Here is a 26,612-nt window from a genome sequence, read left to right as displayed (position 1 = left end):
ACGAAGTCCTCGTAAAACGAGATATGACCTGGAGGATGACAATAACTTATATAAAGCTAAAATATTTCTAGCTTTTAGCATATCAACCGATGACAAATATGGGATTGCGTACATGTATTAACTTACATGCGCAAACAAACAGAAACATTACAGATACATGTATACATAAAGTTATATATATATATATATATATATATGTATGATTTCATTTTTACAATTCATGAATAAACAGAGTAAGGAAAGGTGAAGATAAACCTCATAATTTTAGCCTCCCAATAAAAAATGTTATGAGGGGAAAACATGTTCACATGAACATTATAGCATTATAAGATATAACAATATTTTCCTGGTTATTCTTGATGACTGTCACAGACTCAACTGAAGCAGAACTTAACTTACTTTTGAGACAGTCCTGTTCAATAAAATGTTTTCTAAAATAGAAATTACACCTGTTCTTATAAAATCCCCACAATGACTGAACATTTATTTAGACTTCAATCAGCATTAACAATATCAATACACTTCAACATCAGCATTACACATGTTCAACAAGAATTCATCTAGTCATAGTTCTGGTCAGTGTCAATCCTTCTTCTTATCCGCTTTGGAATCTGAGTTGTCTCCCCCTGCTACTTCCAGTTTCTCCGGATTATCCTCGTACCTGTTTAGGAGTAACATATGCATGAGCTTCACATTCTGGACACTATTATCTGCTAAAATATCATCAGTGCTCTTCAAGCGAAGGTGGTTTAATAGGAAAGCCAATAGATAAGGGAGGTAACTTTTGTTAACACTAACAAAGAGATGTTGAAATAGATTAAATTTCAAGTTGAATATGATTTAAAAATAATATATATATGTATATATATAAACAATATTACAATTTTCAATGCAGCTTTGCTTACGAACGTGTATTTTATGCTTAACTTAAACATTAATTACCTTTTCATAAAGGGTATGAAAACCTTCAAACAATGCATGTTCATGTAGAATATGGTACTCATTCATTTCAGCAATATTTAACATATGCTCTAACATAATCTAGTATTATGAATATCAAATAATTCTACCAAATTGTTTAATGTAAAATACACGCATACATCTGACACAAGATCAGCAAGGCTCACCCGAACATTTCTTTAAGTTCCCCTCTCACTAGTGCTACAAACAGCGGCACACCTATGCATGCTGGCACGAGGTACAACAAGGCAGGCTGAAAACAGAAAGTATACATGTCAACACTAGAACAGCAACACAAACATCCATGTTATGATCTCTGTGGCACATCACCAAAGCAGTATTAAATCAATGTTTAATTTGACTACACATTTACTCATGTGAACATGTTATATTAATTAATGCATTACTGCGATCACTTTCTGCACCAATTTAATTTCTGTGCCCTTGTGCAACGCCCTAGAAATATACAGGTGCCTCTTTAAAGAGGCTATACCGTAGATTTTTGACAAAAAGCAATCCGCTCAAACCTTCTTACATTTTCGCTATTATTTTAGAATAGCCCAAATAATTACCTGTCACAAAATATCAGCCTCTTCAGCCCATGTGCTAAAGTTCAAAACTGGCATGGTAAGTTCCGAAAATTTATAATGTGGGCTGCATTATAACTTTTTCAAATTGGAGAATCATTGTAACAATATACAATAGTACAGATACAAGTCTGATATTACTATAAAGCAATAATTTGAGCTATTCTTCTTAAATACAGAAAATCTGATCTGACTGGGGAGTCTGAATACTTTGTCAAAACTCTCTGGTATAGCCCCTTCAAATTTGAAATTTGCTCATGGATGGCATGAGATTCTTAACCAAAAAGCTTCACTGTAATCCACCTACAATGGCTACATGTATACTGATTTCATCTGTGTTTACGCCCTACTCAAGAATACTTCACTTATATCACGGCGGCCAGCATTATGGTGGGAGGAAACCAGGTAAAGCCTGGAGGAAACACACAACCATCCGCAGGTTCCTGACAAGACTTTCCCCACATATGGCTGGAGAGGAAGCCAACATAAACTAGACTTGAACTCACAGTGACCTCATTGGTGAGAGGCTCCTTTGTCACTGTGCCGTGCTGGTGTGTTAACCATGGAGGCCCCCGTTACATGTACATTATACTACAAACACAGAGATGTTTTCTTACCTGGGCATGCTTGAAGTAGTGCATGACAAAGATTGTGGCCACAAGACCAAGGAAGTAGGCAAGGAAACTGGCGTAGAAATATGTTTTGGAGTTCTTCTTTAAGCTGTAACAAATGAACATTATCATCATATGACATTACTTTGTTTCATGTCTGTTTTCCCATTCAGGCCACTGTCAGAAATACTGACAATATGTTTTGGAGTTCTTCTTTAAGCTATAACAAATAAACATTATCATCATATGATATTACTTTGTTTCATGTCTGTTTTCCCATTCAGGCCACTGTCAGAAATACAGACAATATGTTTTGGAGTTCTTCTTTAAGCTATAACAAATGAACATTATCATCATACGATATTACTTTGTTTCATGTCTGTTTTCCCATTCAGGCCACTGTCAGAAATACAGACAATATGTTTTGGAGTTCTTCTTTAAGCTGTAACAAATGAACATTATCATCATACGATATTACTTTGTTTCATGTCTGTTTTCCCATTCAGGCCACTGTCAGAAATACAGACAATATAGAGACCTCCTGCATAACCTGGGTGTTACAGGTTTATTTATTATTCTTATTTGATTCATATTATACTTCATACCCAAAGATATTTCATTTTAATAAATGATGGCACTTAAGCTTACAGATACAGTTAGGGAAACCAGAGAGTTTGTAGGGGAAAAACATTGCCCCACACATCACCAGGTACCTGCTAAATCTCCTCACATAAAACTGCCAGAACATTTGGTGTCAGCAATGACATGACTGTAATACAGGACTCATGTAGATTTAAGCTGCAAGTGTTTCAATTATTCAAACACATTCTGAGTAATATGCACTCTTACTTTTTCAAAAAAAAAAGAAAGAAAAAATTTAAAAAGATCCAAAGTAAGAAAATCATGTTTCAGGCAATTTTAAAATTTAAACCTTGGAAATAATCATCTATTTCCTACATAAAAAAAACAAAGAGACTGGTCTGTCCATAAGAAATAGAGAAATTGTCTCACAAACCTGACATCAAACCTAAGGAGTAGAGCAATGAAGATTCCAGGAATCACTATATCTCCCAGACCTAGCATGGCAAAGTTGTCTGCCCCTAGTCCCTTCTCCAGCAGATCTTGAGGGAAGACCACTGTGAACAGATGCCATGGTGGACACTGTAAACTTAACAGTCACATGTTAGCTGCAACATCAAATAATGAAGCGCAACCTCACTGGCACACAGAATGTTCAAAAATCATGCCGCATGTGCGTGTTTTAAATACTGAAAGAATGTAGAGAGGAAGACATGACATGTAAACAGTAATCACTGTTGCAACAAGCAAGCTGAAGACCAGTGTAGCAGCTGACAGTTCAATTATGACTATGCTAACGGAGCCTATTTCATCACACCTATGTTGATGTGTAATTAACAGCTGTTGTGACAAGATGTTACGTTGGCACACTGACAGACTTAACAATAACAAACTTTAGTGCCTGATGACTGCCATTATTTGTGCAGCACCAAAACAATTTTTGATGGCTAACATAGTTGACATCAACTTTTGCACTCCCCCATGATATTTAAACAAGTCATATCTGTATCAGGTGTGTGCAAATGAGATTTTTGTTGTATCGGTCCTAATCAAAAGGGTAACTAACCAATCACACAGCAAACTACACTGCGGGAAAATTGAGTGATCTATAATGAATAAAAAAACATTTATGTCTTTATAAAAAAAAAACCTTTAACTGCATTAAAAAAAAACATTTTTATGAATTTCTACACCATAGACTTTCTATATAAATCAAATTTCTATTTCTAATCTCTGCATTAAAAACAAACAGACATAGGGCTTAAGAAGTTAAAAAGTAACACGACTCGGACAACTTACATTTGATAGGTGCCTCAAATGACTTAGCTACTGTGACCATTACATTAGTCCCGAACACCTGGAAAACATGATCATCCAAAAAATCAAATAACAGTGATATTAGAGATTCAAGTCACAATTCCCATCACACTGTATAAAATGTAAGTAATCACATCTTCTGACTTTATGTTTCCAAGAAAATCCAAACAAACTTAAAGAATTTGCATTTACGGATCAACTACAAGTAGCACAAGTACATGTATGTACACAGCAATCCAAATAGTTGGCATAATTTAGACATAAAACAGCTTCTAGTGTACAATGTACTAACCCAAAATATATCGTAGATGAAGAGACCACCCAGCAGTATACAGCCTGTGCTGACACGGTTCAATGACAACAGCTCAATTCCATTCACAGCAAAGGCCAGTCCAAATAGATTGTTAGCAATCCAGTGCTGAAAGAAGAACATGCATTGGCTGTACTCAAGAACAATTTAACGGATCAATTAGTGGTGGATGGGTTAACGAGGAAGCAAGCATGCCTATTAGATGTAACCATGTGTGATTAAAACACATGACCTCAGGATCACTGGTCTGTAGTCTCCAGTAAGGAATACCTCACACCACTGAGCCAGAGAAAGTCAGTAAATACTTCAAAATACCCACACAACCTATACAATCTCCCAATTTTTAATTTTTTACCTTCTAACAATTACACTGAAGTGATGGTGCAGTAACAACATGGGTCAGAATTCCACCAAAATTAGCAATTTGATTTCCAATAATGAAATATTAGACAAAAAATAGAGACACTTTTTCAATTACATTACTTATTTGTTTGACTGGGTTTGGACACCATACTAAGATAAAACTCTGCTGTATCACAGCTATGTACGAAGTTGACTGACTGGTATCTTTCCACTTCTTTGATGATGCTTTCTGGTTGGTGAAAGCCGGTAGGCCAGCAACAGCCCACCACCATTTGTTACATACCTGACAATTAAACCTCCTGGCTTAAAGCATGTACAGTCAAGGTCAAAGGTTAAAGGAGCAAGATCTGAATGCACAACCTGATTGGTCAAGGGATTAACAGTCTCAACTAGACAGCGCTTCAAACACCTGAGCCAGGGATGCTGGCCCCTGTACAAAGTGAAAGTCAACTTTGTGGAAGTTGAGAAATAGACTTAGAGGAAAATCAACAAGTCTACGTCTTATTATTTTGGTGTCTTTAAAGTGGTTTGATCTAAGTATTGCCCAGCTAGGTGCACAAAATAGGCAGTTGTCTACACACATTACAACTGGGGAGAAATTATGCTTAGCCTACCATTCATAAATCTACTGTAAATCTTCAACCTTTTTCACCTCTAAAGCCCTTTTTTCAGTGTAATTTATGTACACAATTATTATGAAAATGATGCCAAAAATGATTTGCTTGTATCACTAAAGATGCAAGCTTCGTAAAAGTGTGCAAATTATGTCTCTACACCCCATAGTTCTCTCACGGTGTTTCGAGGCATTGGTTGTAGTGGCAGTCGAAAAGGTTGAAGAATAAGGGTAATATTACATATACTAAAACACACACAGAGAACAAGGTAAGAATGAGCAGCATGGTGAGTCACATGTTAGATGTGTTAGAAGCCTGTGTCAGAATACAAGGCTTTAGACACCTAACAGCATGGCGAGTCACATGTTAGATGTGTTAGAAGACTGTGTCAGAATACAAGGTTTTAGACACCAAACAGCATGGCGAGTCACATGTTAGATGCGTTAGAAGACTGTGTCACAATACAAGGCTTTAGACACCTAACAGCATGGTGAGTCACATGTTAGATGTGTTAGAAGCCTGTGTCAGAATACAAGGCTTTAGACACCTAACAGCACGGTGAGTCACATGTTAGATGTGTTAGAAGCCTGTGTCAGAATACAAGGCTTTAGACACCTAACAGCACGGTGAGTCACATGTTAGATGTGTTAGAAGCCCGTGTCAGAATACAAGGCTTTAGACACCTAACAGCACGGTGAGTCACATGTTAGATGAGTTAGAAGCCCGTGTCAGAATACAAGGCTTTAGACACCTAACAGCATGGTGAGTCACATGTTAGATGTGTTAGAAGCCCGTGTCAGAATACAAGGCTTTAGACACCTAACAGCATGGCGAGTCACATGTTAGATGTGTCAGAAGCCTGTGTCAGAATACAAGGCTTTAGACACCTAACAGCATGGTGAGTCACATGTTAGATGTGTCAGAAGCCTGTGTCACAATACAAGGCTTTAGACACCTAACAGCACGGTGAGTCACATGTTAGATGTGTTAGAAGCCTGTGTCACAATACAAGGCTTTAGACACCTAACAGCATGGTGAGTCACATGTTAGATGTGTTAGAAGCCTGTGTCACAATACAAGGCTTTATACACCTAACAGCACGGTGAGTCACATGTTAGATGTGTTAGAAGCCTGTGTCAGAATACAAGGCTTTAGACACCTAACAGCACGGTGAGTCACATGTTAGATGTGTTAGAAGACTGTGTCACAATACAAGGCTTTAGACACCTAACAGCATGGTGAGTCACATGTTAGATGTGTTAGAAGCCTGTGTCAGAATACAAGGCTTTATATACCTAACAGCACGGTGAGTCACATGTTAGATGTGTTAGAAGCCTGTGTCACAATACAAGGCTTTATACACCTAACAGCACGGAGAGTCACATGTTAGATGTGTTAGAAGCCTGTGTCAGAATACAAGGCTTTATACACCTAACAGCACGGTGAGTCACATGTTAGATGTGTTAGAGGACTGTGTCACAATACAAGGCTTTATACACCTAACAGCACGGTGAGTCACATGTTAGATGTGTTAGAAGCCTGTGTCAGAATACAAGGCTTTAGACACCTAACAGCATGGTGAGTCACATGTTAGATGTGTTAGAAGCCTGTGTCAGAATACAAGGCTTTAGACACCTAAACCCTAATACAACAGCATGCAACCTTTCTCATACACAAGTGTCTGCCTCAGCTGTTGCCTTTAATACCTTCTTATAAAGGTACCAGCCTCCAACAACAGAACACATGGCCAGGCACACTAGATCCTTTCTGTCAAACTCGTAATTCATCAGCTCTGCAAGAACAAACAAAACTGGGCATATACACAATGTTCCCAGAGAAAAATATGTCATTACCCACACCAAAAAAATATGCTAACTAGAAGCCACTTTGAGATCACAACCTCCATCATAATTAGTGCCAGTTCCCGCACTACAGACAAAGGGGCATTACTCTGCTCCTCCATCTTACCTCCCCTCAAAATTTAACTGAATTTAGCTGCATAAAACTTTCCATCCCAATTTATGCATAAACTTTTTTGTACAGTTACTGAGAGACAGTTGGGAGAGAAAAGCAGACAAATAAATGCCATCAAACTCAACCTCCTGGGTTGGCAAAAAAAAGAACACTGTCAGAACATTATGCAGGCAACAATTAATAAAATTAATAATAATTACAGATTTTGCCATATCACAACTGAATAAAAAAAAATTATTAATCAAAATGCTTGAACAAAACTCAAAACATCTGCTGGTTGTTAGCCTGTTCATACGTCTTAACAAACATGCACATCCTCAAACAGTATAACCCTAGGGGCTGAAAATGTGTCCACAGGAGCAATTTGGGGTTAGGAACACCACATGATACATGGCAACACAGTAGGCATTTGGGACATACGCATGTAACAAAATGTGTCCACAGGAGCAATTTGGGGATAGGAACACCACATGATACATGGCAACACAGTAGGCATTTGGGACATACGCATGTAACAAAATGTGTCCACAGGAGCAATTTGGGGATAGGAACACCACATGATACATGGCAACACAGTAGGCATTTGGGACATACACATGTAACAAAATGTGTCCACAGGAGCAATTTGGGGTTAGGAACACCACATGATACATGGCAACACTGTAGGCATTTGGGACATACACATGTAACAAAATGTGTCCACAGGAGCAATTTGGGGTTAGGAACACCACATGATACATGGCAACACTGTAGGCATTTGGGACATACACATGTAACAAAATGTGTCCACAGGAGCAATTTGGGGTTAGGAACACCACATGATACATGGCAACATAGTAGGCATTTGGGACATACACATGTAACAAAATGTGTCCACAGGAGCAATTTGGGGTTAGGAACACCACATGATACATGGCAACACTGTAGGCATTTGGGACATACACATGTAACAAAATGTGTCCACAGGAGCAATTTGGGGTTAGGAACACCACATCATACATGGCAACACAGTAGGTATTTGGGACATACGCATGTAACAAAATGTGTCCACAGGAGCAATTTGGGGTTAGGAACACCACATGATACATGGCAACACTGTAGGCATTTGGAACATACACATGTAACAAAATGTGTCCACAGGAGCCATTTGGGGTTAGGAACACCACATGATACATGGCAACACAGTAGGTATTTGGGGCATACACATGTAACAAAATGCATCCACATATTTGAGGTTAGGAACACCACATGATACATGGCAATACAGTAGGCATTTGGGATATGCGCATGTAACAAAATGTGTCCACAGGAGCAATTTGGGGTTACGAACACCACATGATACATGGCAACATAGTAGGCATTTGGGACATACACATGTAACAAAATGCGTCCACATATTTGGGGTTAGGAACACCACATGATACATGGCAACACAGTAGGCATTTGGGACATAAGCAAGTAACAAAATGTGTCCACAGGAGCAATTTGGGGTTAAGAACACCACATGATACATGGCAACTCTGTAGGCATTTGGGACACATGCATGTAACAAAATAAGTCCACAAGAGCAATTTGGGGTTTCGAACAACACATGATACATAGCAACACAGTAAGCATTTGGGACATACACATGTAACAAAATGTGTCCACAGGAGCAATTTGGGGTTAGGAACACCACATGATACATGGCAACACAGCAGGCATTAGGGACATACACCTGTAACAAAATAAAATACTTATTCTTCTATAAAGTACAAAAATTTTCCTTCAATGTCATTTGTCTCTCATCCTTTTTTCTTCCTTGATATAGGCAGCTACCTCTTCTATGCTTTCACACAAAAATGCCCTTACCTTCTTTCTTCTCTCCCTTCCCCTGAGTGAAGATCAAGTGATATTCTAGGTTAGGAAATGCTGATGGTATGATGCGACTCACTATTGGGCTGCAACACATTGTACACACATACATAAATAGTCTACAATACACTGACAGATATGTCTTTCAGAACGTCATTTACAATTTAACGGAACGTCATTTACATTTACAGAACTTCATTTACATTCTTTCAAAGCTGAGTAAACCTGTCACCTTTGATATATGGGAGCTTTACAGTCGCTTCCATGTGTAAAACACATAGAATTGTTTCACCGAATATACAGAATGTTCAATATCATATTTTTATTAACTAATAAAATATTTAGCCATTCATGTTGATTTCTGGGTTTAAAAACAGTTCCAGGCTTTTTAATTAGTTTCTGGGACCAGTTTTGTTATCGAATGATGCTTGTGTTTAAGCATGAAACAGACATGAAACGCAACTCTCATGGTGTCATGGGCAAGGAAACTATAAATACAGCCCTGTTAAGACATTACCACATTTCCTTTGGAAATAAAGTCAGCCACAGAGTTTTATTTCTCGTAGTTTTACTTTTAATTTACCAGTAGAGGTTACCTACTGGTAACAGTAGAGGTTACAAACCTCAACACAGTAGAAAGATCAACATATTCTTGCAATCCGGTGTAGCTTGCAACTTAGTCATAGGCGAAACTTTACTTCATTTCATGCGGACTAATACATGGACGACCTTTAGCCAATACAAAGGGCTTCTAACATGAATCTTGAACAAGATGTTTACCTGGTAATATGAGCTAGAGCTAGTACTCCTAGGAAGAAGAAATACACTGCCAACAGTAAGTTGATATACTCCTTGGAGAATATCTGTGAACAGAAGATACAATGCACAATTTCACATGCAATAATATGGATTCAGTGAGCTATTTACAAACAACACAGTAACAACACTCCAAGTCAATTAAAATCTTACTTCAGTTCTGCTGTGAAATTTACATCCGTATTTTCCATTTGTGTTGAAACAGAAGCTACTGTAATTCTTCAACCTTTTTGCACACTTGCAAGGTGTTTATTCCAGCATATTCTGAAGGCATTATTCTGTGTTGACTGATAAAATCATACTTTATGTGAAGCCTGAAGTTGGACAACCCAACCAATATAGTTTTGTCTCCAAAATCCAATTAAAAATGTGAATAAATTGCACTGAAAGTTGCTCTTATATGTGCGTAAAGGTTGAGGAATTAGGGTAGTACAATAACATACAATAATAATATCTGTCAAATCATGACCTCCTCATACACGTGTCCAGATATCTGGTTTTTAAGTGTAACACAGCAAGCTATGAACTAAAGACACTTTCCTAATCCAACAGAAACAGTTATTTAGCAAAATGTCCAGCCTAGCCCCTACGCACTGCCTGGTGAATTTTCTCATGTAATGACCCAAAATTCACAGATGAAAAGCTGATTACAGAGCTTTTGTTGGGCTGATCTGATTTGTTTGTATGTCAATGACATGAGGTCTGACCTGGAAGAAGACATAAAGCCCAAAAAGCGTACAACTGGCAATGATGGGGAACATGGCCGCATCTTTACTGGACATCGTCTCGGGCTGCTCTCCGGATTCCTGACAAACAAAAACATCACACAATCTTACTTTACATATAGGTATGACTAGTAATGCACAAAAGCTGTACGGTGCCTATCCACCTGCATCTCTGTCTTTATACCTCTAAGCCTATGGAGTAAGTCTTCAAGATACCAGGATGGGTGAACACTGGACAGTTAAAAAAAAAAAAAATATATATATATATATATATATATATATATATATATATATATATATATATATAAATACATAGCTAGTACAAATTTTTTGATCAAATACTTATTTAGTACCTATGTGAGCTTCTGACACACATACATTTGTGGCAGTTTAATGTTTCCATACATGTTCCTACTCACAGGCCCTGGGCCAGGCTGAAGAGCAGATTGATATACCAGATGAGTAATGGCTAGGTATTAAGACCTGATTTAAGATGGGTCAGTTACACATCATAGATGTAAATTTTTTTTATCTGTGGCCTTGATACATACAGACATCCAATGTTAGTTTGTATGTTACTGTCACTTATATGTAGCTGAGCCCTCCCAAATCTGGTCCATAGGCCTGCCTCCAAGCCCTTGCTCCTGCTGAACGGCACTTTTGGTCATTACACTGACTTACTTATTTGTCAGTGACCAGCATTGTGGTGAGGGGAAACTCACGCAGTTTGCTTGAACACCTTTTCACGTAACGCTGAAGATGAGGCCAGCATGAACTGCACTTTTGGTCATTACACTGACTTACTCATTTGTCAGTGACCAGCATTGTGGTGAGGGGAAACTCATGCAGTTTGTTTGAACACCTTTTCACATAGCGCTGAAGATGAGGCCAGCATGAACTGGACTTAGCTCACAGCGACTACACTGTTATGAGCACTCTTACAGACGCAATCAACTAGCTCCAGGTTTGCCCTGTTGTTGATGTGCGCAGTCATGTGTGGCCCTCTGTTGTTCTGTTCCCATTTGTTCTGTCTTCACGCAATGTGAAATAAAGCTAAGCTTTGGGCTAAAAAAAACCAGAAGTCCATATTCCCAACTTTGATAAACCTAATACATGTGGCCCTCATATATATTTTGCAACACAGATCACTTCTTCATTTCAGGTGACTTATGTAAAGTTTCCTGGGAATTTACGTGTATTCACAGGATTCACTGTCATTAAATGTCATTGGGGAATCTGAAAGTGGCCTTGAGACAAAGTTTTTAAGATTGCTATCACGTGGGTGAACTGATGTCCATTCACTGAAGAACCAGCTTTTCACAATGAGCATTGGAGAAGGGTCTCGCTGACTAATAATAGGCCAACCTAGTCTTTACAGCTGCCTGTAATTGATTAAGTGGCCCACATTACTTTAAGGGAGTTGTAAGGACTAGGGTTATAATAACGTGTTGATATCCACGTGCATTTTGACGCCATTTTTTTCCCACGGTCACATGCCTTTACTGATTTTTCATTGGTTAAAACTGAATGGGGAGATGTTCAATTTGCATACAAAGAAAAACAGCGTACATAAGACGTTTACCATTCTACACTCTGTGACATGTCACTGTCCTTTATATGACATTGTTGTGCTCTATAATTCGCGATTTATACTTTTTTTAAAAAGGATTTACTTAACTTGTTGTGAAATGCATTGGATTCAAACTTCCATCAGACAGCATGTTGGGTCCTTAGCCGTTTTCTTATACCACTACACCACTCAAGTTGATGTGCTAGAACATGGTTTTTAGATGCCTTTCAGACAGATGAAAATGTTAAGGGTTCAATAAGCATGTGCATGTGTCACAAGATTTTGTCACATGAACAACATCTGAAAAAGGTCATATCTGGCCAGCCTCATTCAGCGAAGCATGAATGGATTGACGTAAGTAGTGTTGTAGTAAGTTACACGTAAATATAACTCTAGTCTTTACAACAGCCTACTTTAATCATTTCCACAGCTGACCACACTTTCACCTGTCAATGTTCATGTACAGTACCGTATCAAAATCATCATCAACCGGTAATCATTGTCTATGGCCGAGAAAAAAAATCTTCGTAGGGAAAACAAAAAGACACAAAAACACGAATGTGGTATGTTTGAGAGATACTACAAGACAAATAGGAAAGTCAAGAGAATAACGACATAAATCGACCTCTCAGTCTAACATATGGACATGTGTTGTTGTTGTTGTTGTAATCCACGTTGCGAATGCCATACCTTCTGCTCTTTGTGGTGTCTCACGGAGCGAAATGATCCGTAAAAGATGGGGAGTAGGGCCATGATGACGAGACTGCTGTAAGCCACAGCCATCCCCTCAGGAGTGGCCGGAATCTTAGTCGTAACATTGGCCTGAGTTTCGTTCAAAGTCGCGTTTACAACGACTGGAGATTCTGCTGTCGATTCTGCCATGTTTACAAGTCAAGTTAGGAAGAAGCCGGGTCACGTGATAAAGCGGAAGCTCCGTCGAGGGTTGCGAGTGGGCGGCTATACGGTTTGCCACGTTGCACGTAGCCATTCAGGAGCAGGAAGTAGGGGGCGCTCATCGAGTAGAACAGAACTTAAATAAGTTTTCCCACAAAACAAAATAAAAAGGGAAGGGGGATGGAAAGCGGGTAGAAAAAAACGGTAGGCAGCAGAACTGACCTTGCCTGACCCATCATCTAATATTATTCAAGGTAAAAAACTAAAAGTAAGCTAGCCTATTGCTCCGACGATTAAAAAATTCTTTTCAGACACTGCAAATCGCAGCAGTTTGAACTTTGGCAGGAAACTTCTCGCGGATATTATTTTTTCCGGTTTTTAACTTGAAGGCTGTTCCAGGTCACTTAGTTTGGGAGTTATATTGGATTTCGAGCAAAACCTATGGGAATATTAACATCTTTCTCAGTGAATGTATGAAAAAATGCTTGCTGTTTAACGTTGTACCGACTTTTGTCTGGGGTTTTTGTCTGGCACCTCTTGATGATTTGTCTGGGGAGCTTATATTTCTCTAATACAAGGCACAGAAGATGTATGTAAATATGCATATATAACTTTCACAAGTTGGGGTGGGTGCCCGATTTCACAAGTTGGGGTGGGTGCCCGATTGAGACGCAGTCCAATTGTAGTCTAAAAGTTGGTAAAGTCTAAGCCTTTATATGTAATAATTCTACCATATAGGTCTATATAGACATATAGGCCTAGAGGCCTGATGGCCCATGCTCTCTCCGCGACTGACCATTAGAATCTATCTGCTACAGTTCTGTCAAAAGACACATGTAAGGTTTTCTGGCATAGGTAAAAACTAACGAATTTACAGGCAATTTGTGTGAGCTAAAAAGTTAGAATTGAGCCTCACCATTTCGCTGCCTCGCTTCCTGTTTATATAAGTAGGCTACCTCGCTGTCTGGCCGTCTATTTCAAAAGTCAAATTATACATAGCCATGCGTGGAGCCAGGTGACTCGATACCTCGCTGGGATTTGTTCTTAATTTGTTTCGCTACTGCACTACCTCGCTATACTTCGCCGCTTCACTTTGTATCAGAAAGGTTAGAAAAGAAGAATGCATTTGTCCCAAGCATTAATAGAAAACAAAGGTTGAAACGTTTTCATATATTACCAGAAAGAGCTGTTTTATGGACAGTGAAGATACAGTCAGTATAAAGCGCTTTGTACCCTGTGATTTATGCAGTGTCCAACTTTAATGATACCAAATGAACACATCTTTCATAGGTGAGCATATTCAACATCACAAAATACTCTTGACATCGAATTTTTCACGCAAAAGAGAGCATTGATCCAAAAGTTTGGCTGAAGTAGCGGCCTATACTCTTAAACGTATAGGCCTACCGGAGTTTAACATGTCTTACAGTGTCAGCTAACAATGGATTGTCTATTATTTTATCAGTAACTCCTGTCGGATGTCACGATTTCATCTCTGGCAATTGTTTTATTTTGCTATGATATATTTATGAAATTTTTTTATCCAGTATAGGTGATGCACAGATCTATATGTAAAAGAGCTGTCAAGTGAGGCAGACGCAATAGGTGTCAATATTGTCACAATGTGCTCCACTGAATTCAATTCACACATCAGACACACACAAGACATAAACAATAACGTCTACGCTTCGTCACTGGATAAAAGACACTGGTGTTCCGATATACATCATTGTCCCTTCGTTTATGCTTAGCTTGCGTCTTCAGACTGGCTTTTTATTGACATCCGGTGGCGAGTATTAACTGTGCTGCTGATGTTGAACACCACAAAACAGTCTTGATATCGAATTTTTTACGCAAAAGAAAGCATTGATTCCAAAGTTTTGCCTAAATTGTCACACACATTAGTTACTTATTACATTTCATGGAGACGAAGTACATGTAGGTGTGTATAGCGTATTGTGTATAGCTCTAATACCTTCAGCATTTATTACATTCAATCCCGTGCGCGTAAAACACCAATAAATAAATAAATAATAAGGTAAGATGGCCACTGAGCTACAGCTATGATATATCTGTGTATGTACTTGCGTGCTTTGTTCACATGAGGTTCGTGGTCAATATTTTTCATCTGACGTCAGCAGCCCGTCAGTTCCGAAGTAAATATATTAATCACGTATTACCTCTAAGCAGCAATGTGTGAATACATTGTGGTATAAAGACAACGTTGTGGTGTGAAGCTAAGAGATTGTCTTGTGAAGAGATTGTTGTGTGAAGAGATTATTGTGTGGGGAGATTGTATGACGAGATTGGGCGTGGAGACATTGTGTGACGAGGTTGTGGTGTAAAGACAAAGTTGGGATGTGAATAGATAGTGGTTTAAACGCTGTGGTGTTAATATTTATTCATTTATTTATTTGATTGGTGTTTTACGCCGTACTCAAGAATATTTCATTTATACGACGGCGGTCAGCATTGTGGTGGGAGGAAATCGGACACAGCCCGGGGGAAACCCACGACCATTCGCATGATGCTGGAGGACCCTCCCACGTACGGCCGGAGAGGCAGCCAGCATGAGCTGGACTTGAACTCACAACGACCACATTGGTGAGAGGCTCCTGGGTCATTACGCTGTGTGAATAGATTGTAGTGTAAAGACAACGTTGTGGTGTGAAGCTAAGAGATAGTCTATTGAAGAGATTGCAGTGTGAAGAAACTGTATGACGAGATTGTGGTGCTAAGAGGTTTTGTGACGAGATTGTATTGTGAAGAGGTTATATGAGAAGATTTTTGAGGCGATTATGGTGTGAAGAGATTATATGACGATATTGTGTGAAGACCTTGTTTGACGAGATTGGGTTGTGAAGTCATTGTATCGCGAGATTTTTGACGAGAATGTGCTGAGAAAAGGCTGTATGATGAGTGTTACGACCCAAACTGTCTGTATTATAAAGAGATGGCTTGTTCGAAATACACGACAGTTTAGCCGCACAAAAAAGTCACCAAAAACCAGCAGATTTTATTTTTCAACAATTTATAAGGTTTAACAAGAACAGATAACAAGACTTATACAAATACTAAAGTACTTAAGTTTAACAAGAAAGGTTAGCAGTATCTATACAAATACTAAAGTACTTACATGTACAACGGTGTCAAGTCCAAACGGACGCATATACTCCACAATGCTTTAAAAAAATGCACTTTCAATATTCACAAGAGGGAAAGTCCATAGTAAAACTGAGTGTATGACGAAATATGCGCAAAATCCCATAGACAGGGTCCGTGTACTAATAAGCGCTGTGTACACAACAGCACAAATTAAATATACAAGTTCAGACTGAACAAGTGCTCGGTGGAGATATGATATAACAAAGCCAGAGGCTATAAAGACACCAAAATTCAGCACAAAAGGCCTACTAAAGTAACACACAGCGAAAGCATCCAAAACCCTCAATAATTCTCCGTTCTTCTCCCCTTTTGACCTGCTTTCATAGGTCTTATATAGACCGGTGGAATTTTCTAGAATAAGAAAGATCTTGAACACTTGTAAACAAACAGGCCCCGAACTGAGCCTATTCTGGAACATTCTAAGGTAGAGGCAGACAGCAGGCCCTGAACTCAGCATATGTAAACAGTGACAAGATAAATTTAGAAGCTGACGGCAGTTGTTCACATAACATGAGATTGTGGTGTGACGAGACTGTGGTGTGAAGGGGTTGTATGACGAGACGGTGATGTGAAGAGATTGTATGAGGAGATTGTGGTGTGAAGAGGTTGTGTGACGAGGTTTTATGACGTGACGGGGTTGTAAAGATATTGGGTGGAGAGATTGTGGTGTGAAGAGGTTGTATGACGAGGCGGTGTTGTGAAGAGATTGTATGAGGAGATTGTGGTGTGAATAGATTGTATGACGAGATTGTAGCGTGAATAGATTGTATGACGAGATAGAGGTGTGATGAGATTGTACGACGAGATTGTAGTGTGAATAGATTGTATGACGAGATAGAGGTGTGATGAGATTGTACGACGAGATTGTAGTGTGAATAGATTGTATGACGAGATTGTGGTGTGAACAGAGTGTATGACGTGATTGTGGTGTGAAGAGAGTGTATGACGTGATTGTGGCGTGAAGAGATTGTATGACACGATTGTGGTGTGAAGAGATTGTATGACACGATTGTGGTGTGAAGAGATTGTATGACACGATTGTGGTGTGAAGAGAGTGTATGACGTGATTGTGGCGTGAAGAGATTGTATGACACGATTGTGGTGTGAACAGAGAGTATGACGAGATTGTGGCGTGAAGATATTGTATGACACGATTGTAGTGTGAACAGAGTGTATGACGAGATTGTGGTGTGAAGAAATTGTATGACACGATTGTGGTGTGAAGAGATTGTATGACGAGATTGTGGTGTGAAGAGATTGTATGACACAATTGTGGTGTGAACAGAGTGTATGACACGATTGTGGTGTGAACAGAGTGTATGACGAGATTGTGGTGTGAACAGAGTGTATGACGAGATTGTGGTGTGAAGAAATTGCATGACACGACTGTGGTGTGAACAGAGCGTATGACGAGATTGTGATGTGAAGAGATTGTATGACACGATTGTGGCGTGAAGAGATTGTATGACACGATTGTGGTGTGAAGAGATTGTATGACACGATTGTGGTGTGAACAGAGTGTATGACGAGATTGTGGTGTGAAGAAATTGCATGACACGATTGTGGTGTGAACAGAGTGTATGACGAGATTGTGGCGTGAAGAGATTGTATGACACGATTGTGGTGTGAAGAGATTGTATGACACGATTGTGGTGTGAACAGAGTGTATGACGAGATTGTGGCGTGAAGAGATTGTATGACACGATTGTGGTGTGAAGAGATTGTATGACACGATTGTGGTGTGAACAGAGTGTATGACGAGATTGTGGCGTGAAGAGATTGTATGACACGATTGTGGTGTGAACAGAGTGTATGATGAGATTGTGGTGTGAAGAGATTGTATGACACGATTGTATGTCAGCTACCTGCTCATGTGGACTGAGGTGTGGCTCCGTGGTTGGTTAGCGCGCTAGCGCAGCGTAATGGCCCAGGAGCCTTTCACCAATACGGTTGCTGTGAGTTCAAGTCCAGCTCATGCAGGCTTCCTCTCCGGCCATACGTGGGAAGGTCAGCTAGGAACCTGCGGATGGTTGTGGGTTTCCACGGGCTGTGCCCGATTTCCTCCCACTATAATGCTGGCCGCCGTCGTATAGCTGAAATATTCTTGAGTACAATCAAATCAAATCATATGGACTGAGGTTATATTGTCGCTCACTGAGGTTCAAGACGTATGTACACAATTTCCATAGCGCCAATCCGCCGCAATTGTCAGAGGTAGTAGTTCCTGTACATCAACATTACAAACAGAGACTGGACGAATCAGCGCTAATTACTTACCAACAGGGAGGTGCCAGAAAGGTGCTGATATACTCCCTACAGCGCATGTGCCGCTCTCAACGCATTTCACATCACCGCCACCACTGGGCAAGCCTGACCCTTAGAGTCAAGACGCTCGTAGTCTTGTTTAGACCTAGCCCCACTACTGGTGTCCTAGCGCAGAACTATTTAATAAGCATTCATCGAAAAAAATTGTTTCAGGTGTTTGTGTCAAAGTGTGCATATTTTAGATAAAGAGAATGTACATGTACAAATATTTTTAGAGGCAAAGACTGAAACAGAATTTTGGGGGTTTTTGTGGCATCACCTATCTTTTTAACCCCCGTGACCCCAGTGACCTCTTCCTGTTTAAGATCTCTGTGCAAAATTTGCTTGTTGTGGCGGTGATATAAAACGAACGTAGGGAGCGGCGCATGCGCTGTAAGGACTTTTCGTAGAGAATTTATTTATTTTTCCCTCTCTTTTTTGGCTTCGTAATCATATGACTTAAAAAGAGCGATGTTAAACCACAAGCACTCACTCTTGTTTGACCTTCAAATATAGGGGTCAGTGGATTCCAATGTCAAACATGCAGTTTTTCTTTCAAACAGCAAACGCGTATCTTGCCGCAGGTTCGTGCATGAACGATGGCAGATGTCAGTTTTAAGTTTCGATTCAAAATTTTCAAATTTTCAGCGGCTGGATTATAGTTAGAAAGTTTTTCCAGTGGACGTTTGACATCTTTATTCTCGGATAATTTCAATGCATTCGGAGGGACATGATTTGTAAAGATTTGTCAAATTTCCTGCTGGACAACAAACGAAAACGAGACGGGTTATGCATATTACATGTAAGCTTGATGGTCTAGCGCAGATCCAGCTCATTCCGGCTTGCTCTCTAGTTGTACAGGGGCAGATCGGCCAGCAGTAGGTTATACATTTGTGACAAATTAAAAACCCATAGACCTGTGTTCTACCCGGCTCCCTCCCATCACAATGATTATGCTGACCGCCGTCGTGTAAATGAAAACTTATTGAGTAGTTCTTGAGAAACACCAATTAAAGGCAAAAACAACTCTACAATGAAGTAAACATCAGATGAAAGACCATTAAAAGCTGTCCAGGAAAATAGCTGGGTTTATTTCGTTTAGAATTCTTTTAACCCAGTAAACTTGTGTTAAAAGACTGCATTCATATATATATATATATATATATATATATATATATATATATATATATATATATATATATATATATATATATATATATATATATATATATATATATTATGTTAAGTAGCAAAACCTTATGTGTCGTCACTGGTCCCATCGTGGTCAGAAAAGGCCACCACAGAATAAAATATTCAAATGCATTTTACAAGGTTAAACAAATAGTAAAAAGTAATCCAACAATTCTCCTGAACAATTTTTAATGGTCTTTCATCTTATACATATTTCATTTTAGTCTTTTCTTTTTTTTCTTTTCATTTTAACCTTTAAATAAATAAATAAATATAAGCAAAGTATTTCCCACTTTAACAAATCTGTGTGTTCCTTGCTAGTGCGTTACAGTGCATCTGTTCTACCAGAAAACACTTAGGTAAGTAGGTCCTATGTAAGTACATGTACAGCAGAGTACATGTCTGATGTGTGTTTTAAGGCAATTATTTCATAGCCATGAGCGAGTCACATGGAAAGAGAAGAGTTAATATGCATGTAGACTAAACAAATGTTTGTATGTTTCCATGGCAGCAAATTCAATCAGTTCAGCAAAGTTGAGACGGGAGTGTGTTTTAGATTGTCTTATATCTTGTAATAAGCCCCAAGTATGTAATGATTTTGGTCGCACGCTGAGTACTCGGAGTTACACGACAAAAAAGGTCTAATTGATTCCCCGAACTGGTGCCTCTTGTGTCAGCATAACTGCCAGCCATAATCCTGTGTATAAACTCTCGAAAAAGTGGATCGACTTATTGAACGGGTGTGAAGAGGTTTGTTTCTGTATTTGCGACGTTGTACAGCACAATCAGACTCATTCAGATCCCGTACGATGAAAAAGATGACGATTGTTTTATCTCACCCAGCATAAATGTCATTAAAGTCCTCAAATCCCAGGACCAGGCACAAGGTCATAAGAATAGAAACATTGAGGTTTCTCTTTTGTATTTAAAGCCCCCAAAAGTTCCTATGATGTCTTTGTAGCAACCATCCACTGCGTATCGGGTGACAATGCTTTCTGGCACGAATAATGTAGCAAACAGTTATAAGAAATTCTGCTGTCTTTGGAAAAGCTGAATCGGAAACAAATCAACGACTTCGAACAAGCCTGCGCACACTCGGTTCTTGATCTGACCTTGTGGCTGGAAAAAGGTGTCTCGCTGACCTTGACACCTTCCGACACGATGAAGTTGGAGGAGTAGATGTGCTTCTTCGTGCCTCCTAGAATGTGCAGAAAATGCATTTAGATAAATATTTACTCGACCCAAAGGCAGTTATACACTTCCACTATACATACCATTGTTATGAATAAAAGAAACATGTGATCTTAAATATAGCAATGTAAATGTAGATATACTGATGTGTCAACTTCTACCAGATACTGTTTGTGTATTGTTTGTAAGAGTATCGTGGGAAGATCAGAGCATCGTGGGGAGATAAGAACATCGTGGGAGATGACAGCATCGTGAGGAGATGAAGGCATCGTGGAGAAATGAGAACATCGTGGGGAGATTAAAGCATCGTAGGGAGATGAGAACATCGTGGGGAGACGAGAACATTGTGGGTAGATAGGGGCATCACCAGGAGATAGGGGCATCGTGGGGCGATGAGAGCATCGTGAGAAGATAAGGGCATCGTGGGGAGATAGGGGCATCCTGGGAAGATGAAAACATCGTGGGAAGACGAGAGCATCGTGAGGAGATAAGGGCATCGTGGGGAGATCGTGGGAAGATAAGAGCATCGTGGGGGGAAGATTGAAGCATCCTCGGGAGATGAGAACATCGTGGGGAGATGAGGGGATTTTGATGAGATAAGGCATCGTGAGGAGATGACAACATCGTGAGGAGACGAGCGGGTCGTCAGGAGATAGGTGCATCGTGTGAAGATGAGAGCATCGTGGAGAGATGAGAGCTTCGTGGGGAGATGGGAGTATTGATGGGGAAATAAGAGCATCATAGGGTGATGAGTATCATGGGGAGATGAGAGCTTCATGGGAAGATGAGCAGACAAGGGCAACGTGAGGGAAGATGAGAGCATCGAGGGGAAGATGAGAGCATCGAGGGGAAGATGAGAGCATCTCCAGGTGATGAAAGCATTGTAAGATGATGAGAGCATGAGGGCATAAAGGTGAGATGACAGCATTTGGGAGGTGACTAGAGCAATGTGGAGACATGATAGCATCTTAGGGAAGATGAGAGCATCAAGATGGAGATGAGAGCATTTTGGAAAAGATAAGAGCATCGTGCGGAGATGAGAGCATCGTGCGGAGGTGAAAGCATTTTGGGGTGATGAAAGCATCGTGTGGAGATGAGAGCATCGTGGAGAGATGAGAGCTTCGTGGGGAGATGGGAGTATTGATGAGGAAATAAGAGCATCATAGGGTGATGAGTATCATGGGGAGATGAGAGCTTCATGGGAAGATGAGAGCTTCGTGGGAGATGGGAATATTGTAGGGAGATGAGAGCTTTGTGGGGAGATTGGAGTATCGTTGGGGAGATAAGAGCATCATAGGGTGATGAGTATCATGGGGAGATGAGAGCTTCATGGGAAGATGAGAGCTTCGTGGGAGATGGAAATATTGTAGGGAGATGAGAACTTTGCGGGGAGATTGGAGTATCGTTGGGGAGATAAGAGCATCATAGGGTGATGAGCATCGTGGGGCGATGAAAGCTTCGTGGGGCGATGATAGCATCGTGGAGAGATGATAGCATCGTGAGGAGATGAGAGCATCGTGGGGAGATGGGGGCATCGTGGGCAGATGAGAACTTCGTAGGGTAGATGAGAGCATCCTGGGGAGATGGGAGAATCGTGAGGAGATAAAGGCAGCGTGGGGAGATAAAGGCATCGTGGGGAGATGAGGCCATCATGAGGAGAAAAGGGCATCGTGAGGGGATAAGGACATCGTGAGAAGATAGTGGGTAGATGTGAACATCGTGGGGAGATGAAAACATCGTGGGAAGACGAGAGCATCGTGAGGAGATAAGGGCATCGTGGGGAGATAAAGGCATTATGAAGAGATGGTGGCATCGTGGGCAGATGAGAACTTCGTTGGGGAGATGAGAGGATCGTGGGAAGATGAGAGCTTCGTGGGGAGATGAGAGCTTCGTGGGGAGATGAGAGCATTGTGAGGAGACAAGAGCATCGTGAGGAGATAAGGGCATCGTGGAGAGATAAGGGCAGCGTGGTGAGATAAAGGCATCGTGAGGAGATAAAGGCATCGTGGGGAGATGAGAGCATCGTGGGAAGATGACAACATCGTGGGGAGACAAGAGCATTGTGAGGAGATAAGGGTATCTTGGGGAAGGAGAGGTAAAGGCATCGTGAGGAGATAATGGCATCGCGGGGAGATAAGGGCATTGTGGGGAGATGGGGACAGATGAGAACTTCGTGGGGGAGATCAGAGCATCGTGGGAAGATGAGAGCATTGTGGGGAGATGAGAGCGTCGTCGGAGATGAGGGGATCGTGAGGAGAAAGGGGCATTATGGGAAGATAAGGGCATCGTGAGGAGATGATATCATGGAGAGACAAGAAGATCGTCAGGAGATAGGGGCATCGTGGGGATATGAGAACATCGTGAGGAGTAAAGGGCATCGTGGGGGGATGAGAAAATCGTGCGGAGATGGGAGCATCGTGGGAAAATGGGAGCATCGTGGGGAGATGAAAGCATTTTGGGGTGATGACATCATCAAGGGGAAGATGAGAGCATGAAGATGGATAGCATGGTGGGAAAGATAAGAGCATCGAGCGGAGATGAGAGCATTTTGGGGTGGTAAGAGCATTGTGGGGAGATGTGAGCTTCGTGGGGAGATGGGAGTATCGATGGGGAGATAAGAGTATCGTAGGGTGATGAATATCATGGGGGAGATGAGAGCTTCAAGGAGAGAAGAGAGCTTCGTGGAGAGATGCGAGCATCGTGCGGAGATGAGAGCATTTTGGGGAGATAAGAGCATTGTGGGGAGATGTGAGCTTTGTGGGGAGATGGGAGTATCGATGGGGAGATAAGAGTATCGTAGGGTGATGAATATCATGGGGGAGATGAGAGCTTCAAGGAGAGAAGAGAGCTTCGTGGAGAGATGGGAGCATCGTGCGGAGATGAGAGCATTTTGGGGAGATAAGAGCATTGTGGGGAGATGAGAGCATCGTGCGGAGATGAGAGCATTTTGGGGAGATAAGAGCATCGTGGTGAGATGTGAGCTTCGTGGGGAGATAAGAGCATTGTGGGGAGATGTGAGCTTCGTGGGGAGATGAGAGCTTCGTGCGGAGATGAGAGCATCGTGGGAAGATGTGAGCTTCGTGGGGAGATGGGAGTATCGATGGGGAAATAAGAACATCATAGGGTGATGAATATCATGGGGGAGATGAGAGCTTCAAGGAGAGAAGAGAGCTTTGTGGAGAGATCGTAGGGAGATGAAAACTTCGTGGGGAGATGCGAGTATCGTAGGGAGATGAAAGCTTCGTGAGGAGATGAGAGCCTCGTGGGGAGATAAGAGCTTCGTGGGTAAACGGGAGTATCTTTGGAAGGTGAGAGCTTCGTGAGAGATGAGAGCTTCGTAGGGAGATGAGAGCTTCGTGGGTAGATGAGGGCTTCGTGGGGATATGGGAGTATCGTGGTGAGATGAGAGCATTTTGGGGTGAGGCGAGCTTCGTGGGGAGATGGGAGTTTCGAGGGGGAGATAAAAGCATTATAGGGTGATGAGTATCACGGGGAGATGAGAGCTTCATGTGAAGAAGAGAGCTTCGTGGGGGAGATGAAAGAATCGTAGGGAGAGGAGAGCATCATAGGGTGATGAGCACCGTGTGGAGATAAGAGCATCGTGGAGAGTTGAGAGCATCGTGAGGAGATGAGAGCATGGTGGAGAGATGAAACTTCGTGAGGAGATGAGAACTTCGTGGGGAGATAAGAGCTTCATGGGTAAACGGGAGTATCTTGGGGAGTTGAGAGCTTCGTGAGAAGATGAAAGCTTCGTAGGGAGATGAGGGCTTCGTGGGGATATGGGAGTATCGTGAGGAGATGAGGGCTTATTGGGAAGATGGGAGTATCGTGAGGAGAGCTTCGTTGGGAGATGGGAATATCGTGAGGATATGAGAGCTTCGTGGGAAGATGAGAGCTTCGTGCGGAGATTTGAGTATCTTGGGGAGATGAGATCTTGGGTGGGGGGGGGGGGGATGGGAGCATCATGGGGAGATGAGAGCTTCGTGAGGGAGAGGAAAACGTCGTGGGCAGCTGAGATCTTATTGGTGAGATTTGAGCTTCGTGGTGAGATTTGAGCTTCGTGGGGAGATGGGAGTGCCGTGGGGAGATGTGAGCTTCGTCAGGAGATGAAAGCTTCGTGGGAAGATGAGATCTTATTGGTGAGATTTGAGCTTCGTGGGGAGATGGGAGTGCCGTGGGGAGATGGGAGTGTCGTGGGGAGATGGGAGCTTCGTCGGGAGATGGGAAGATTTGAGCTTCGCGGGGAAATGGAGGTATCGTGGGGAGCTGGGAACTTCGTCGGGAGATGGGCAGATTTGAGCTTCCGAGGAAGATGCGAGAATCGTAGGGAGATGGGAGCTTTGTAGGCAGATGAGTGAGTGAGTGAGTGCTTGGGGTTGAACGTCGTACTTAACAATTTTTCAGTCATATGACGACGAAGGAATCCTTAGAATGCATGTAATGTGCCTCTTTGTTGCAGAATGGATTTCCACCGCTCTTTTATCTAGTGCTGCTTCTCTGACACGCCTTACCGAAGGCATTTAAGCTGCCCCGCCCGAGCCAATGCACTATCCCCTTCATGCTGAACGCCAAGCGAGGAAGCTGCAAGTTCCTGTTTTGAAGTCTTAGGTTTGACTAGACCCAGGATTGACCCTGCATCTACCGCTCTACCAGGTGTGCTAGCGGGGCCGGTGGTGGGCAGATGGGAGTATCGTGGGGAGATGAGAACATCTTGGAGTGAAGAGAACATACAGGTGCAGAGGAGCTTTGTGTGCTGCGCTGTTGTGATGTTTACGATGATGATCTTATTAGGATCCTATAACAATCGTAAGTTGTGTGACGTTTAGATATGTCTCTTTTCTATTCGGGATTTTTTTTTTTACCGTTTTACTGCCAGACGGCCCGGTTGGTGGGACACATGACATTTTACAAAATTGTGCGCTCAGAAGATGTCTAATGGAATTCTAATACATGCTGTATGTAGGCCAGTTAGAATTTAGTGAGACGAGCAAACAGGTGCAGAAGAGCTGTGTGTGGTATGACTTCGTCCAGATATTAAAGTGAAAGGAAAACAAGGTTACTGAAACCTACTTCAAGAACTATCTTGATTAAATTGTCAGCGATTAACATGAGGTCATATACTTAACTCTGCTGATGGTATTATGTAACCTACTGATAATCCTGTATCATGTGCACAGAAAAATAATTGACGTCACCGACATCTAATGTTGTCGTTAAAACCCTGCTCAGAACTGAAACCATTAAAATCTCGCAGAAACTGTTCATAACCTAACTGAGCGTAGTTTTCTGCATACAGCTTTCAAAAGATTTTGAACTATCGTTACTTTCATCCTTTTAATTTCTTTCAATATAGAAAAAATATGACTGAACGGAAACAGGCTGTAGTATGATCAAGATTTATGACCAATTTTTTTTTAAATACCGGTAGTAGTAAGCAATGTGTCGTACCGTTATATACAGCACAGTCTGATAGCCAAGAGCCAGATGACTGTGTCATACAGAAATTGTCAGCTCCGGGAGAGAGGCGTCCTGAGGTGAACGCCGAAAGGTCCAAGGCACCATCGTTACATCTGTTTATGGACTCGTC

General features: G+C 41.2%; 1 protein-coding gene across 1 annotated transcript; it reads right to left on the bottom strand.

Annotated features, from left to right (window-relative positions):
• Nucleotides 1-238: 238 nt before the first annotated feature.
• LOC135470439 (minor histocompatibility antigen H13-like) lies at nucleotides 239-13,162 on the bottom strand. Its single transcript, XM_064749388.1, has 11 exons — nucleotides 12,971-13,162; nucleotides 10,693-10,791; nucleotides 9,950-10,032; nucleotides 9,167-9,255; nucleotides 7,048-7,133; nucleotides 4,347-4,472; nucleotides 4,037-4,094; nucleotides 3,174-3,294; nucleotides 2,165-2,267; nucleotides 1,128-1,213; nucleotides 239-661 (listed from the first exon to the last, which is right to left on the bottom strand). Exons 1-11 carry the CDS (start codon nucleotides 13,160-13,162, stop codon nucleotides 583-585), a joined length of 1,122 nt encoding a protein of 373 aa, XP_064605458.1. The 3' UTR covers nucleotides 239-582.
• Between the last annotated feature and the right edge of the window lie 13,450 nt (nucleotides 13,163-26,612).

Source organism: Liolophura sinensis, chromosome 7, assembly GCF_032854445.1.
Source record: "Liolophura sinensis isolate JHLJ2023 chromosome 7, CUHK_Ljap_v2, whole genome shotgun sequence".
Classification (NCBI taxonomy): domain Eukaryota; kingdom Metazoa; phylum Mollusca; class Polyplacophora; order Chitonida; family Chitonidae; genus Liolophura; species Liolophura sinensis.
The sequence above is the reverse complement of the archived record's forward strand: the minus strand, read 5'-3'. Positions and strand labels throughout refer to the sequence as shown.